This window comes from Lithobates pipiens, unplaced genomic scaffold (genome assembly GCF_037356315.1).
Source record: "Lithobates pipiens isolate NorthernLeopardFrog02 unplaced genomic scaffold, aLitPip1_a1.2 Scaffold_19, whole genome shotgun sequence".
Lineage (NCBI taxonomy): Eukaryota > Metazoa > Chordata > Amphibia > Anura > Ranidae > Lithobates > Lithobates pipiens.
The window spans coordinates 132,454,095-132,472,338 of record NW_027507764.1 but is presented as its reverse complement, the minus strand read 5'-3'; the positions used below and the strand labels follow the sequence as shown (position 1 = coordinate 132,472,338).

The window sequence follows — 18,244 nt, the reverse complement described above, 5'->3', positions numbered from 1 at the left end:
TGAACGGCTATATGGGGACGATCTGGATAAATACATCCAAAAGGATCTCTAATGAGAAAAGCTCTCTTTTGCCAGTAAAGAAGAAGTTTAAGCATTTCTCCTTTAAGCGTGCTTCCTCACGTGTGCCAGGGGCATCAGCATCTAGGCAGTCTTGATGGCCTCCACCGTCAGATTCTTGGGGAAGACCCCAAGGGCAGCACCAGGGTCAAAGAGGTTTTGGGGCAGAAAGCCCGCAAAACAGAATGCTAAAGCCTCCTTATGAAGGTGCGCCCCCGCTCGGATGGGGCTCCTGCGATTTTCAAAGATCTGGCAGGAATAATGTCAAGACAGATGGGTAGCTTCTTCAGTTTCTCTAGGTTACAAACTAGAGTTCTAAGAGTTTCCATTTCCTCATTTTCTAAATGTTCCCAGGGATCCAGAGAAAAATAAGTCTCTCTTTCTAGCTCTGGATCATCTCTTATTCCAGCTGGTGATATCAGAGGTTCCCTTAGAGTAACAGGGCACAGGTTTTTATTCAAACTTTTTTCACGGTTCCAAAACCAAATGGAGAGGTAAGACTTATTCTAGATCTCAAAGATCTGAATCAGCACTTAAATATCTGGTACTTTCACATGGAATCAATTCGATCAATTGTTTCCATGCTGCAAGGAGGGAGTTTTTGGCATCAATAGCTAAGGATGCATATCTCCACGTGCCAATATTTCCCGCTCCCCAGAAATTGCTACGCTTCGAGATAGAAAATCATAATTTTCAGTTTGTGGCCCTGCCATTCGGTCTAGCCACAGCACCACGGATGTTCTTAAAGATTCTGGCACCTCCTTTAGCCGTATTAAGGGCTCAGGGCATAACGGTCCTAGCCTATTTAGACAATCTATTTTTAATAAATCATTCAGTCTCTGGTCACAGCTGTAAACTACCTGGAATCTCTGGGTTCGATACTCAACCTAGAAAAATCCACCTTAAAACCATCAAGGAGGTTACAGTGCGTGGGGCTGGTCATAGATACCGTACAGAAGAAGGTATTCTTACCCCAGACAAGAATCAGTTCCATTGCCAAGTCTCATGGAACTTTTTACTATTGTCACCTTCAATAGCTGTCATTTTGGCAAAGATAGGGGCTCTGTGAATCCTATGTCTAGCTTCAACCACAACCAATTTCTGGGATTTCCACACTTTAGCTATGGTTTGTTTGGCTGCAGTGGTAAGGTGCATGAGTAGTCGGGAATGGAGTTTGGGTAAGCGCAACCGGTTTAAGATTTAAAAGTGCCGTGGTTGGGTCGGGGGGATGTCGGTTTCTAAGGTTTTGGAGGCCATCCCAAATTCCTGGTCTATCAGGAATTGCCACTGTATGTGGATGTGGGTACCTGAATCTGAGCAGGACCCAGAGTAAGATGGGATAAATTTAGCTATTCTAGTCGGAACTAGATACCACCGTGCAATAACTTTGTAGTTGGTCTCTAGTGGCAGACAATTTGGAGAGGATGACTTGGTGGCTAGCCAAATACTGGACCAGTCTGTGATTTGTGTGCGGCCCATGTCTTTTGACCATTTAGTTGTGTAGGAATGCATTGCTTCGTTGGTGAGCGTGTTAAGGAGTTGGTATAGGAGTGAGATCAGTCCTCTAACATGTGGGCCACTCTTGCATATGTGTTCGAATTGTGTCATTTGGTTTAGTTTCTTAACTTGCAGATAGCGAAAAAGTTTGGTTCTAGGAAGCCCCAAAGTGACGCATAGCGTGGTAAATATGTGGATATTGCTGGTAAAGACCAATTTAGACTACTTTTAGTTTTACTTACATTTTAATGTAAAAGGAGTTACTTGTTAATAAAAAGTGTGAAGCCTAATTTCTCGCCAATGTGTTATTTTTACCAAAGTATTTTTCGTTTTTTTTTCCTTTCATTTTGATATATTACCGGCCAGTGCTCATTTCCAGTCACATGAGTATATTTTATCTTTTAATGTCTGCTTTACCGATTTTATTTATTTTTTGGCCTACCTCAGCTGAATTCACTATTTGACAGATAGCTACAGCGTTGCCTGCATTGCTCATTAAGCCCCTGTTCACACCTATGCAAATTAGCTGCGTCTTATACCGCATCCAATTTGCAAGACATTTTAAAATGCATTCATTCTAATGCATCTGGTTCATATATGTGCGTTGCATTCACACTGCGCATTGCACAAAAAAAGTGTGCGTTTTCTGCGCGAATTACAAGCCCATTATCTTCTATGAGAACGCATCTGATTCTCAGATGCATTCCGTTCTGAACCCAAATTATTCTCCTCACTACACATCCCCCTCTCCCCCCTCCCTTCTCACTGGTCCACAGCTAAAACGCAGATGAACCTCTGAACAACTGATTTTTATCTTTGCAATGAAACTGGAGCTTCAATGCGCAATGCACATGTGTGAACCCAGGCTAAAGATTCAGGGGCATATACCGTAAGTTCTTAATAAATAATAATAATAAAGCCTGCTTCCTAGCTTTATTTATATCTTAACTTTCCTAATAAAGGGGGACATAAATGTATAAAGTTCTAAAGTTAATTATACTTATTTGCTATTTTCTGAGCAGAAGTTTTTTTATCTTAAAAAAGCACTGCGTATGAATATTTTCTTTTATACTACTTGTTAGGCAGCTAGTTGTGTGCTGGAAGTTACTTGGCAGCTCCTCATGAAGCTATTTTTCAGGATTGCTGTGAAAAGCCTATGTCAGTGATGGCGAACCTTGGCACCCCAGATGTTTTGGAACTACATTTCCCATGATGCTCAACTACACTTCAGAGTGCATGAGCATCATGGGAAATGTAGTTCCAAAACATCTGGGGTGCCAAGGTTCGCCATCACTGGCCTATGTGATGAATTATCTTAAAGTGTTACTAAACCCACACCAGTAAAATCAGTCTGTATATGCAGCATAGCATGCGTGTTATACTCACTGTGGAACTTAATTGGTTAATAATCTGCATTGTGTAAAAATGCTGTTTTATCCTGTATGCACAGATCCTCCCCCTCCTGCACTGTCTATCTGGGGAAGGCCAGCTAACACAGGCAGACTAGCCAACCTGCACATGCTCAGTTGTGTCTTTAATGCTGGTGAGAACAGTTACTTGTTCTCAGAGATAGTCAGGTCACATGACATTGACATTACACATGTGGGTGTGTATACAGGCTGCAGTGAAAATCTCTGCCTTCCTGAACTCTCAGCACTGGAGAAACTCTGCAGTTTATAATTTTAATTGTGGTGAACAGATCAGCCAAAAAGGTATATAGTGGCAGTATTTTAATGTAAAAAGAAGATTTAAAAGCTGTGGGAACTATGTGGGGGCCGATAACATATTTTCATATTACTGGGTTTAGTAACCCTTTAAATAGGAGAACCTCAGACTCCACGTACAAACCTGGTTAAGAGGAAGTACATTTTCCATTGTCTTTTATAGCTAATATGGACAAGTATGATTTATTTATTTTTTCCATTAAGCATATGTCAGTGAGTGAAAACTATTCCTGAACCCAGCATCTTTGCCAACTTAGTGGTGTTGAGTTACTAAAAGAGTAGTAGAGAGCACTCAGCATTTAGTGAAAAAGGTTAAACAAAGATTAAGAGCCAATTCATATCTATGCGGTACGGTAATGTGCTTACTTAGTAGGCCAAAAATTAGATCAATTTGAGACCATTCAAATGCCCCAATCTATTTTTCTAGCCAAGTGGCCACAATTTTTTGGGTGGGTTGGTTACTGGCTTAATAGACACATCAAGGACTACAGCAAAATGGCGTCTGTCCGCACACTGCCCCGGCCTAAAGTGAGCTCATATAGCATTGGCTGCTACTGTACAGTGCATTGGAGTGCTATTCACAATGAATGATGTGTGGGGTAAAATGCACGTAATTGTAAGATTACAACAAAATTTTGCCCGCCTGCACGCTGTCCCCAACATATAGTGAGCTCCTCTTAGTAAAAAATAGCTTCTGCTTGGTCTTCTACCCATGGGAGAACCCCCCCCCCCCCCACTAACATGTCCCCTCATGGGTAGAAGACCAAGCTGAAACCATTTTTTATTAAGAGGAGCTTACTGTTCAGATGGGCCACATATTTTTTGTTGTTTTAAATAGCACTCCAGTGCCTTGTACAGTAGCAACCAATGCACTGCAATGAGCACATTGTACATGTTGTTTTTTATTATTTTTTTTTTTTTTATAAGCTGAAAAATGGAAAAAAAATTATGTTTAGCTAAAATAAAGTCTTATGTTTAATACTATAATTGTATCTGACATTTACTGCATTAAACAGAAGCACACAGGCATCTTTTTATCCTGAATGAACCTCTGGCCGTTTTTTTTCAACCTTTTTTCAGTCAAGGCACAGTCTCAGGGCACACGAGTCTGAGGGCTCAATTGCTACAAGAGGTACATCTGAGCGCACGCACTTTTTTGCATGTTCCAACACATCATAAATTAACGTAATGAACTGCTCTATGCGTGTCAAACACGCAAAAGAGTGCCTGAATGATTTTGTAAATTGTGCAGCACCAAAACATATAGTACTATTGTAACATGTGTTTTAGTGGCCGCAAACTGATGTACATTTGCTAGATGCGTGGGGGTGCCAGTAAGTGTTATTGGTACCCACAATTGAGCCTCTTTGCTGCAGGGTGTGTTGAAGGGCGGATTTTGTCTGTGTTGCAAACCCGCCCCTTAGACACAGACAAAACCTGCCGTTCAGCACACCAAACCTGCACTGCCACTCAGACAAAACCAGACCTTGAGCACACTCTAAACCAGGGCTTGACAAATTTGCTTGGAATCTAGGAGCCAGCTAAAAAAGTTAGGAGCCAGGTCGGTAACGGCAAACCAGACCTGTCCCTGGCCTGACATGGAGACGAGTGAGGGGGAGATAGCGCAGCCCCCCCCCACCTGTCTCCAAGTCATTGCCCATAGCTCTTAGAGGGACATTTTATTTTTTGATTTTTTTTTTTAAATTGCATTTTAGTGTAAATATGAGATCTGAGGTCTCTCTGACCCCACATCTCATATTTAAGAGGACCTGTCATGCTTTTTTCTATTACAAGGTATTTTTACATTCCTTGTAATAGGAATAAAAGTGACACAAATATTTTTTTTTAAAAGAACAGTGAAAAAAATACAATTTTAAACGCGCCCTTTCCCGCCCGCATATGAAAGCGATGTTCAAACCACACATGTGAGGTATCGCCGTGATCGGTAGAGCGAGAGCAATAATTCTAGCCCTAGACCTCCTCTGTAACTCAAAACGTGCAACCTGTAGAATTTTTTAAATTTCGCCTATGGAGATTTTAAAGGGTAAAAGTTTGTCGCCATTCCATGAGCGGGCGCAATTTTGAAGGGTAACATGTTGGTTATCAATTTACTCGGTGTAACATTATCTTTCACAATATAAAAAAAAAATTGGGCTAACTATACTGTTGTCTTATTTTTTTATTAAATAAATTATTTTTCCCCAAAAAAAGTGCGCTTGTAAGTCCGCTGCGCAAATACGGTGTGACAGACAGTATTGCAACGACCACCATTTTATTCTCTAGGGTGTTAGAATAAAAAATATATATAATGTTTAGGGGTTCTAAATAAATGAAGGAGATAGCGCAGGCAATAAACAAACAGGCAGGGGAAGCTCCATTAGCATTGCTGGTTGTCATACCAACGGCCACCACAAGTGGGCACCAGATTCCAGAAGGAATCATAGGACCGCAGAAGGCCTCAAAGCCGCAGCCTCAATTACCAGCCACCGGCCGAACGGCCCGACGTGATCACGCTGGGGGGATCCACAGAGACAGGATACCCACAGCTGTGCTGCGCCAGGTCGCTAATTCTACTCGCAAATGCGACCTGGCGCCCGGGTTTTGTCGAGCCCTGCTCTAAACCCACACAGCAACAGTGAGCCACAATGTGAGAAATACAATGTACCTCCGCTGTGTGCATAGCATTCAGTTGTGGCCATCAAATGGTATCTCCTGTGGGGGAAAAAAAATGCATCTTACAATATGCGCTACGGTGACGTCACACCAGCTGATCGGGAAATCAGCTGTAGTACCCTTCCCTACTGCGCATGCGCAAGCACTTTTCGACGGAGGGCACAAAACGACAGAACACCAGCAAGTCCTTGGCAACCGCTGACGTCATCGGTTGGTAGAATACGGTCGGGCAGCCAGCTCAGCTTTCTGTTTTGTCTGTAAGAATACAGAGAGGAGCGGGGGAGGGTGTGGACTTAGCGCTCTGTCTCTTCTGCACAAAGGACTTTACAGAGATCCCTGCCTCATGTAGCACAGGAGCTAACAGGATCAAGGATTGCTCAAATCAGGCTGTTGCCACAACACCCTTGGGGACTACTCACGGCACCCCAGTTGCTTTGCTCTAGCTTACACGTAATAAAAATGATTGGATGACATAGTGATTACATAATTGGCAACTGGTTCCCAATTGTTAGCGTAGACCTGAAGCTGTCATTTGATATTAGGGTCTGAGAACAAGGAAAAAGCTCCTAGCATGTATCATACCTAAGAATGGTAATAGCCTTCCACAAAACATGGGCCCCCTGGATACAGTTTAAATACTCTGATGGTTTTAAAAGATTGACTACCAGATGAGATAAGTTTTTGGACCCGTAGATTCTGATCAAACCCTGGCCTGTGCGGACATAACAATTGATGGCCGATTCATACCCACACCTTAACTACTTGGGGGTGGGTTCCTCCTGGGCGAGGATCTTCCCCCTCTTCTCCCCCCCCACCCTTTGCCCTCCTCCCCGCCCTTTGCCCTCCTCCCCTTTTTTTTCCCTCTCCATATTTCCCCCCCCCCTTCCCCCCTGCCTCCTACCTCCTGCCCCACCTATGAATAAACAGCTACTCACATACTTACGTGGGACGCTGGTCTGAGTTGTTATGGTTTGGATTGTGAGCTAGATCTTACATAGCTAACAAAAACTTTCATATTTGCATTTGTACGTGTTTACATATAGGCTTGAAAATGCATACCGATGTGAAACATGCTCTTGATAATTGTACCAAAATGATGTGATATATTGTATACTATTGTTTTGTTTCAATAAAAATATTTATTGAAGAAAGAAAAAAAAAAGAATGGTAATAGTCAGTTTTAATATAATGCCTTACAATTAAAGCCCAGCCTACATATGTGTTGAGTAAGGGTCCCTTTATATGTATGTGTTGTTAAAACATTTTTATTCATTTTTCTGCTTTCAGAAAATGTATGATATGGGGGGTATTTAGTGAAATTCCCTATTGTACATTTTGGAACATAAAGAGTTTAAACTTTTTGCTACCAGGCACTTTATTAAACTTAAAACAGAACTAAATCTACTGTGGATTCCCAGAGATCATGACATAATGTGTAAGTATACACTGCAAGGAAGTATACACAACACATTATGGCACACTTACCCTGTGTGCCTTCCTTCACTAATGGAAGGTTTCTGCTTTCCCTTATCGCTCAGTCCTCAGCGGTTGCCCGTCTTCACTATGTTGTTATCTGGTTTAATATAATAAAAAAGATTAAGGCTCCATGCACACTGAAGCTCATAAGAGGGCCGTTTTTGGGAGTTTGGGTGTTTTGTTTAACAGCCCATGAACTCCCCTCTATGTTATCCTATGTGTCCATGCACACATGGACGTTTTTGGATGATTATCAGCAGTGGAGTTAATAGGCTGTTTTCTGAATGCCATAAAATCGCGTTCAGGAGTCGTTTTTCTGACCACCAAAAAAGCCAAACGCTGATACTTCGATAAACACTTAAATAAGTGGCTCACCAACGTTTAACATTTTTAATCCATTGAAAAAACGCAGAAAACACTAATAAACACTGTTGCAAAAACATTGAAAGACTCCCTGCCATGCCACTGGCGTTTTTATAACGTTATTTTAATGTCCAGTGTGCATGGAGCCTAAGAACACTCACATTCGAATAGGCAAGATGTATTTCTTATTCAAATTCCCATATACTGCTCTTTCTGTAGCTAATTCAGATCATTCCTACTTCTTCAAACTCCTGGGAATGCTCCTAACTAGGGATGAGCTCAGGCGTGTTCGCATGGAACACGTACAAAGCCCGCCATTAAGTCGGCGCTGTGCTATTTCACAGGCAGTGAGACATTGCCCGATCTCTGCAGCCGCACATCGGGGCAATGTCTCACTGCTTGTGATTAGCTCAGCGCCGACTTAATGGCGGGCTCTGCACGTGTTCCATGCTAACACGCCTGAGCTCATCCCCACTCCTAACATGAAGACCTCATACTTGTGGCTCTGCCTTAAGTGTTAAGCCCTTAGGATTTTTTCAGTGGATCCCTGGTGGAGGTTTCACTGTGTGACACATGCAGGTGTGGGAAGATTGTACTGGAGATGAAATGAAGACACATAAGACTGATTGATACATATTATCTTATTTAAGTGACTTTTGAACCACATTTATTGCACGCCATTGATTATGCACCATTAGTGATCTATAAAACATGGCATTATTTATGTATATGTGTGGTAACTATTAAGAATATATTGTTTTTTCACATTTGTATAACTTTGTTGTGTAGTGGGCTGTACTGATTATTTTAGTTGGATGTAGGGATTTGTGTATTTAGGAGTGCTGCACTTTGTTTAATAATTTGATATTCAGGTGTGAGTCGCTATTAGTGTTTAGCTGCTCTTAGGTGTTAGGCCACTTTCACGTGGGTGATCTGATCAGGACCACTAGTCGCATTGTCAGACGCACTTCATTCTTAATTGTACCCTCACACTGTTTAAACTGCAGCACGTTTGTGGGTGCAGAAACCACAGGGAAATGACAATTTCCAAAATGCAGCATGCGCTCAAAATAACGGGCTGCTGTGCCCATGCAAACGCAGGCCACAAACCTGCAATAGTGTGAACCAGGCCTTACTCTTTATAATAGTGTTGTGTGTTATAGTAGATCTGTATTATTATGAATGAGCTGTAAATGTATGCAAGCCTTGTTTCCCTGGTGATAGCATTTTCTCAAAAGTCCGGGGTTTGCTAGTAGATGACGTGGTTTGACTCAAGAAATATTTAATCATGCTCTAGAGGAAGTTTTCATTGCTTGCTTGTCATTCTCTGTTGTACAAGGCATGCATCATAATGTCCTCTTCTTTTATTTATGCTCTGTAATCCCCTATAGAGGAAGTGAGAGCATTGCTTACATTATCACAGCTTACGTTTTCTTTTTCTCCATCTCCACATCACCATGTCGGTCATAGATGTTCTATTCAAAGGGTGGCCATACACGTTGCAATTGCCTTCACGTTTACTAATGTCTATAAACCCTACCTGATGGATAAACTGAATGACTTGTTTAGGTGGCCCCTTGCACTACCCAGACAATCCTTAGCTTTAGACACTTGTAAAGTGCAAGGTTCTTGGTATACAACTGTAATGAATTGTGGCCCTTACAGTACCCAGTTTTGATAAAGCTAAGTGGAATTGTACAGAGATTGTACAATCAGATTGTAAGTATGCATGTCCAGTTTCACCACTTGCCAGCCAAGCCAATTCTGGCATTTCTCTCTTACATGTAAAACGAATTTAATTTTACAAATTTTTTTAATATATATTTTTTTAATAGAGACCCTAGGGAATAAAATGGCATTATTTGCAATTTTTAATGTCAAACGATTTTTGTGCAGCAATCTTTTAAATGTGATTTTTTTTGGGGGGGGGGGGGGGTAAAAAACACTTTCATTAATAAAAAAAACACACAATATTTACCCCACTTTTTTGTTTAATGTGAAAGATGATGATACGCCAAGTAAATATCTAATGTTTCACGCTTTAAAGTGGTTGTAAACCCTTACAACCAACTTTGACCTACAGGTAAGCCTAGATTAAGGCTTACCTGTAGGTCCAAGAAATATCTCCTAAACCTACATGGTTTAGGAGACATTTGCCGAAAGACAGGCACCGCTGTCTACAGGCGCACTGAGCGTGCCGCGGTCAGCGGGGATATGCCGCGAGTGGTTCCCGTGCGCATGCACGGGAGTGACGTCATCGCGGCTTCGCCGAATGACAACGGCGGAGCGGCGAGACCCACCGAGAAGATGGATGCGCCGGACTACAGGGGACAGCGGTGACTTTGCTGGCTCCTGTGTCAGGTAAGTGACACATAATGAGCTACTATGCGATGCATAGTAGTCCATTATGCTTTACCTTTGCAGGGAATGTAAGAGGAAGTAAACCCATCGGGGTTTACTTCCTCTTTAAAATCACGCACACTCGTGGGATGACACCAAACTTTGGTACTAAAAATACTAAATGCATTACCTTCTGCATGCGAGCACAAGGGAATAGGGGAGTTTTTTTTATTATTGTTTATTTTATTTTTATACTTTACCTTAAATTTTTTTTATTTTTTGATCACTTTTAATTCTATTGCAACAAATTTAAACATCCTTTGTAAAAGGAATAGGGCATGACAGGTCCTCTTTACAGAGAGGTCTGGGGTCTATAAGTCCCCTCTTTTCTCTATGCTGGAAAGCCGTTAGATAAAAAAAAATAAAAAATCGATCTCTGGCTTTCCAGCTAAAAACTGGCAGTGTTTTATATCTACCAGTGACGGAAGTGACATCATGATGACGCTTCTGGCCTCTGAGGGTCATAGAGATGGCCGGAGATCTTCTGGTCCATGGCCAGCTCTATGGTAAACCGCCGCTGGTGGGAAATTCATTCTCCGGCTCCTTGATTAGTCTGGGCTTGCCTGTGCAAACAGCTACTTTGATGGCTTTTACCTTGCAGGGAATCGTCGGATTAAAAAAAAAAAGATATCTGGAAGATGCCTGTAACAGCTACAGGCATCATCCAGATATCTTCACTTTATTATATATTTTTATATATAATCTTTATTTAATTTTCCTATATCACAAACCGTAAAGAAAAGAACATAAATATATCAAAAGCCAAAGCTTACGGGAACAAGGAGGGGTATATCAGGGTTAGGGTTAATCACCCGAGCATGGGTGTAGAGGGACCTAGGATACTTCCAAAAACCAGCATCTTATGACATTATCAAATTATGCCCAACAGTAAGGAGGGGAGCAGGTATGCATTTGATCTATAGCAGGGGTGCCCAACCAGTGGCCAGCGGAGCCCTCTGAGGTGGCCTGCGACCTCCTGTTCTGGGATGGCGGGTTGGCAAGCCTAGATCGTGCCAACCCACCATCCCAGAGCATCAGTGATGTGAATTAAGCCAGGCAGTAGAGGAAGCACAGCTGCGGAGAGAGTGGAGTCACATAAGCCGATGCTTCCTGTATAGCACCGGCTCCTGTCACAGGCGAAATGATACCAAATGCACTCTGCCTGGGACAGCAACAGCTGGCGATACCTAAATGGAAGACTGTTATTAAAGGTACATTACTAAAATCACATTGTATATATGGGAATATCTGTTCTGCAATGGTTATTGGGCTGCTTTCAAACTGATCCAGCACTGTTACCAGCAAAGTCATAGACTTCTGTTATTACCTGCGAGTTTGTTGCACTTTCATAAAGTGCACCACACCTGCAGAAAATAATAGAAGTCTATGGCAAAGTGCAGCTTATCTGCAGGAAAGCCACAGGTACACTGCACTGGTCCTGCAGTGTGGGCGAACCTTAACCCATCAGTGTGAAAGCAGCCTCAGGCCCCTTTCACACGATCAGTCCGATCCAATCAGACCCTCCATTCACCACTACTATGGAGAGGCAGATGTAAATGGACTTGTGTTTACACCCACCTACCTCCAATCCAATCCCCTAAAAAAACAACAACCGTGCCCTTCCATCTGGGCAGATCAGATAAGAGGGCCCATAGGGCCCACGAACCTGTCATCTGCACGCTCCACTCATTGTGGCCCGTGACCGGTTACCAAGTCGCTTAAGTAGCCCTCACTCTTCAAACGGTTGGACACCCCTGATCTATAGCATCAAGTCCTGGCTGTTTCACTCCAAAGCAGAGAAAGGTCAATAGGCGACACATCTCCTACAACCCTGATTAAAATGGGGAAAGGAAGAGCATATACTGCGTGAGGGGGAAGGGAGAGGGAAAACACATTTAGGTGCATTTAACAAATGAGCAATCAGCAAAACTATATATATGGAATAGTATAAGCTATAAGGAGTTTGGGGGTCTCTAGCTTACTGGTCTCGCCCTCGAAAATAGTACTTTAGGATGCAAGCCCGGGAAGGGTGGCACCCGTCAGCCGTACCGTGGCAGAGGTGTAATTTATCCAAGTGGCCCATGTACTGTAAAATTTGTCATATTTATCTTTGCATATTGCCATGCACTTCTCCGCCTCCATAATAGTGTTAACCAATCAAACCCAGTCAGGAATGTATATCTGCTGTCTTCACCTTTTTATAGACTGTTTAGAAAGTGCACTTCCTGTTAGATTTTTCACTTCCTCATTGAGCAGTAGGAGTGGATTATTGCTAGACAGGATAAGACAGCTGATTGGAGGAATCCCACACATCCCCTCCCCACACATGCAGAGCATGCCTGTGAATAGTCTAGCAGTCTGCTAATCTATTTATAGCAATCTCCTCTGACACACACTTTAGACTTCCATCTCTGAGAGCTTGTCAAAAGTTATCATGCTGATAACAGACGAATGGAGCAGGAGAAACCTATAGGACACAAGACTTTGAAGAGAGATAACAAAACGCTACAGATGTGCCCAGCTCAAATTTCATGAATTGGGTTTACATCCAGTTTTAAGATAAAATACCTTCTGTGTGTAGCAGCCTCCCCAGCACCCCCAGTTACTCTGAGCCCCTTCTCTCTCCAGCGATGTCCATGGGTGTCTAAGCCATCCGGGACACTCCTGATTGGTTAAGACACAGCAGCGGCACCATTGGCTCCCACGGCTGTCAATAAAAGTCAGCCAGCCAGCCAATCGGGAGAGAGGGAGGCGTGGCCAGGTCAGGGCATTGTGTCGGAATGGATACACGGAGCTCTGACTCAGTTCGGGTGCCCCTATAGAAAACTTCTGACTGTGAGGGCACTCAATAGGAGGGAGGGGCCAGGAGCAAGAAAGAGGGACCCGAGAACAGGAGGATCCGGGCTGCTCTGTGCAGAACCAACTACACAGAGGAGGGAAGTATGACATGTTTATTTATTTATTTTTTTAAGCAAGATTTTACAATCACTTTAAGGCCTCGTGCTCACTGGACATTTTTACAGCTGCTGTTTTTGGCTTCTGGTGTTTTTTTCTACAGCCTGTAATCTCCCCAGCATGTTATCATATGCACACATAGGCTTTTGTCAGCGTTTTTTGGCTGGGACGTTTTCTGTCTGGAAAAAACCCAGAACTTTGAGTTTTTGAGCTGTAAAAATGTTCCAACGCCGGTAAGCGTGGTAAAATGTGTCTAGCCAGCAATTTTTAGCCTTTTTTTTAACACTATAGCTTGTGTTTTCTTGCTGTTAACGCAAAAAAAAAAGCAAAACAGTAATGCAAAAAAAGCGGAAAAACGTTAATTAACCACTTACCGACCGCCGCTCCGCAATGTACGTCCCTTTTTTGAAGAGGGATATCTTGGTAATGGCAGCAGCTGCTGCCACAACCAAGGTATCCTTTTCTTCAGGCGGCGGTTTGGTAAACGATAATGGTGGTCTCTGTGGCGGATTTGCTAAGAGATCACCTGTACCACCCCCCCTCCCGCCACTCTCCCAAGCCCTCTGTCGCTTACTGGAGCCGTCGGCAATGGCGGAGGCGATCGGGTCCTGTCACTACTTTGGTATGGAGACGAGTGAGGCTAAGATGGCCCCTACCCGTCTCCATACCATAGCAGGGTGGAAGCGACGTCAAAACATCACTTCCGCCCATACCTCTTAAAGGCACATTTTTTCAATGTCGTTTCTTCAAATGATAAATTATTATTTATTTATTTTTTTATTGCATTTAAGTCAAAATATGAGATCTGAGTTCTTTTTGACCCCAGATCTCATATTGAGGAGGACCTGTCGATCTTTTTTCTATTACAAGGGATGTTCACATTCCTTGTAATAGGAATAAAAGTGACCCAAATTCTTTTTTTTTTTTTTTTTTAAACTGTAAAAATAAATAAAATAAGTAATAATTTTTTTTAAAAAAAAAAGCATGTCCCGACGAGCTCACATGCAGAAGCGAACGCATAAGTGAGTAGCGCCCGCATATGAAAACGGTAGTCAAACCACACATGTGAGGTATCACCGCAAACGTTAGACTTCCCCCTGTAACTCAAAACATGCAACCTGTAGAATCTTTTAAACGTCGCCTATAGAGATTTTTAAGGGTAAAAGTTTGACGCCATTCCGTCAATGCTATTGGCAATGCTATTGGTATTTTTTGTAACGTCCAGTGTACATTGGGCCTTAGAGATAACTAGCATGCCTAGTCGTGCTAATCCTCTGACTTTGATGCTTTGCATCACTGATCCAGAACAAGTATGCAGTGTGACAGACCCAACCGGGACAGGGGTTATTTCAGGGGACTGCGGTATACTTTCTTGCCTACTGGCTTTCTTGCCTAATGGCCCTGGCATTTGAGGGAGCTATGAGCATTTAGGACAAAGTCTTTGTTATATAATGCAAGATGACATTGCCACATTTAACTGTTGAGGAAGCCATAAGGGCCTCTGCCAGCTTAAAACTCAGTGAGAAGATGGATGTGAAAAAAAAGCTGGTTAATGAGACTTGGACAGCCCTGGGTCTTCTTGAATACTGGTACTGAACTGTCTGGGTGGACACTGACCTGAGTCACTCAGGCTTGTTTAGGTGACTAGTTGTTATCTAGCTTACTGTTAATTAGATCACTGTTAAGCCCCATACACACTATTAGATTTTCTGCTGATTTTTTTCCTTCAGATTTACCAAAACCATGTAGTAGAAGGGCCTGCCTGATTGCATACACATTGAAACTCCTAAAGTTTGACCTCATATTATATGCTTTTAGTAAATCTGAAGGGAAAAATCAGCAGAAAATCTGATAGTGTGTATGCGGCTTTAGATGTTGCTAGCTGTGGATTAGCTTACTGTTTGTTTCTTAGTTGCTCATTAGATGTACTGATATTACTGTTTAAAGTTTTCCTTGTTTAGGATAATGTGATCAAGCTCTTGTCTTTGTGTGGGATATATTCTGAGTCAGTTTACAAAAAAATCCAGTTCCAGTTTGCACCTAAGCTAGTGTTGTCTAGTTCTTGGGTGCAATAATCAGCTATAATAACTTTTTCCTGCTTCCAGAGTAGAAGAAGCTGTGTCTTGATGGAGGCACCCAGGCGAGGTGCGAGACAGTCCGTCACACACAGTGATTTGAAAATGAGGGCTGAACTCCTGGATACTTGTGTTGAGTTGTACCAAAAATAAGATTAGCATGACAGCCAGGCAGCTAGCATTTTTAGATGGGTTAATTAGCAGCAACAACTCTTTATTTCTCTGAGTACGGGTTTCCCTTTAAGGCCGGGTTCACACCGCTGCGATTCGCGGCGTTTTCCCGCATCGCATTACTCCCGCCGGCAGTTCACACTGCCCTATGCGGACGGCTGGGAGTGTCAATGATATGTTAATGACACCCCCAGATCTGTCCGCATATCGCAGTGCGATCTGCCGACTCGCACAGGAATCGGATCGCATGGTGTGAACCCCCATGCGATCCGATTCTGTTGCGGACCAAAAAAAGGGTCCCGTGCGAGTTTGCTGTGGGAGCGATGCGAATTCAGCCATACTATCTGTATGGCTGAACTCGCATCGCTACGGAGATCGGATGTGATTTGCGGTGCGAATCACATCCGGATCTCCCCCCCAGCAGTGTGAACCCAGCCTAAAGACCTTTGTGTTCCATCATGCTGTACAGAATTAGCATGTCTCTTGCCTGGACATGTCTCATTTAAACTAAGAGCAAAATAAATTGTCCATTAGTATGAGCTGTGGCATGATTTACATTTTCTATATTTGTATTTTTTTTAAGGATTTAAAAGGGGAGCTGACCCTGGAATGCCTGAACCCACACTACTAAGGTACGTTAATAGAATTAATAAACAGATTATTTTTTACAATGGGGTGCACTATTCATAAATTATGAATTATAGGATTTTTTTATTCAATAAAAAGAAGAGGAAGTCACAGCATTTATGACACAGACTCTGATCTTAGCTCAGGAACTTGCTACTTTAACTCACACCTTCTACACTGTTTTTAATAAATTCTGTGTTTGAGAAATGTGTGCAATTCCCTAAAGTATATTTTAAAACAAAATATTTTATTTATCTTTCAGAACAGCACCTGAGAGATAGTGACTCCTCTCTCCGGACCAAAGGAAACACTTACTTTCTTCCTCCAGAACTTTAAAGTGAGGCACCTCCCTACCACACCTCAGATTTTGTGATTCCTCCCGCCCAGAGGGAACATCTTTTGAAGGGGGAGGCAGGATCTCTTGGGTGCTCCTGAGAGACAAGGTCTCCTCTGTTATTTTTGTCCAATTTCTAAGAGAACTTAAGCCCTCCTGTCTTACCCAGGGCTTTGGCAGCGGTAGGTTCGGGCTCCTCTTACCCCCTAGGTGCTTGGGGAGAGCCGCTGACCCACTCTAGTGTCCAGTTTTCCGGTGGCAGACGCAGGGGGAGGATGCAGGGCAGAAGCTGCCGCCTATTTCTGGTTTGGTGCAGTGGCACTATGGGAGTCTGTAAGCGGCGTGTGAAGCCATGAGCGTAGTGCTTCACACCCACTATGGAGGGCGCGCCGTCTGCAGCGGTGGGGACAGGCACCAGCAAGGCTCAGGTAGGGGGCAGTGGATTAAGTCTGCCCATTTCCTTCACCTGGGGTTTCCGGCCTCTTTTCTTTTCCCCCTGGTGGCGAGGGCCTGTCTGAGCACTGGAGGCTATATTTTCCCATTAATGCACCTTGTTGGGTGGTCCGCAAGCAGAGACTGGGTCTCACTAAGGGTGCCCTGTTTTTTTGTTTTTTTCCCCTTTTTGTCTTTTTTTCTCTCTTGGGCCAAAAGCTCTGATCCAGGAGAAAAAGAGATGCCCCTCATGCTCCCAAGATGGGAGAAATTGGAAATAAAAGCCCTATGCAGTACTTGCATCACTTCTTTAGTTAAAGAGGAATCTGCTTCCTTTTGTGATGATTTGGTTGCCTCAGTAAAGAAGAACTATATGTCTCGTTTCAGACATTCTGTGACTCATTAGTATGGCTGCTAGTCAGCCCTCCACTTCAGAGTATTCTCAGGGTTCCCTGCCTATCCCCATGTTAGAGACTCTGTCAGAAGGTCCTTCTACCAGAGAAAAACATTCCCCCGCACCTTCTATTGACGGTTTGGAGGAGGGTGAAGGGGTTGAAGTGGCCCCCTCCAAGTTTAAACTATCCCTGGAAGAAGTTGATGGGCTTCTTAGATAGCCATACATGATGTTACCCTTGGCCTAAGTGAAGAAAAAAAGGAACTGACGCTGCACGACCACATGTATGTGGGTCTAGGTGAACCTAAGGTTAGGACATTTCTGGTTTGTTCTGTCATTTCGGACTCCATAAAAAAAGACAGGAACCAGAGAGAAAATCTATTTTCTCAAGTGTCCACAAGAGACGCTTTGCCCAAGTTGGATGCTGCCTTCTCCCAGGTCTCTGGATCCCCCGACCTGGCCTTTGAAGACAATGAGGGTCCTAAGGGATCCAATGGATAAGCGTATGGATCTTTTGCGCAAGAGATCTTGGCAATCGATCATAAGCAATTTAAAGCCAGCTATGGCCATGACGTGTAGCCAGGAACTTGGAGTATTGGGTTAACCACTTAAAAGCTCATATAGTAGCGGATCTTTTTCTACCTTGTCCACTGCAGTAACAGAGCAGCAACAGGTTTTTTGGTCTCACTTTTTTTGGTAAGAAAGCCAACAGAAAAATTACAATTGTTCTCAATCTAAACCCTCTAAACAAATCCATCAAGTACAGAAAGTTCAAGATGGACTCGATTTTTTTCAGTCAGAAAGCTGCTGACCCCAGAATGTTACATAGCGTCAATAAATTTAAGGGATGCATATTCCAATCTCGCTCCAGTCCCAGAAATATCTCAGGTTGGTGGTAAAGAGGGCGTGATTCATCATCTGCAGTTCAGGGCCTTGCCATTCGGGCTGTCATCTTCACCTCGGATCTTTACCAAAGGTGATGGCGGAAGCTCTAGCCCCGCTTCTTCTTCAGGGAATCGCAGTGATTCCCTATTTAGATGACCTGCTTGCTATTCTTCGCCCCCTC

At 43.1% G+C, this 18,244-nt stretch overlaps 1 protein-coding gene across 1 annotated transcript in view; it reads left to right on the top strand.

The window, feature by feature from the left end:
• Positions 1 to 18,244, top strand: part of TOMM7 (translocase of outer mitochondrial membrane 7) — a 49,353-nt gene that overhangs the window by 19,989 nt on the left and 11,120 nt on the right. The window contains exon 2 of the mRNA XM_077491273.1: positions 15,975 to 16,023. Within this exon, the coding sequence (XP_077347399.1) occupies positions 15,975 to 16,023 (49 nt within the window). The remainder of the gene's footprint in view (positions 1 to 15,974; positions 16,024 to 18,244) is intronic.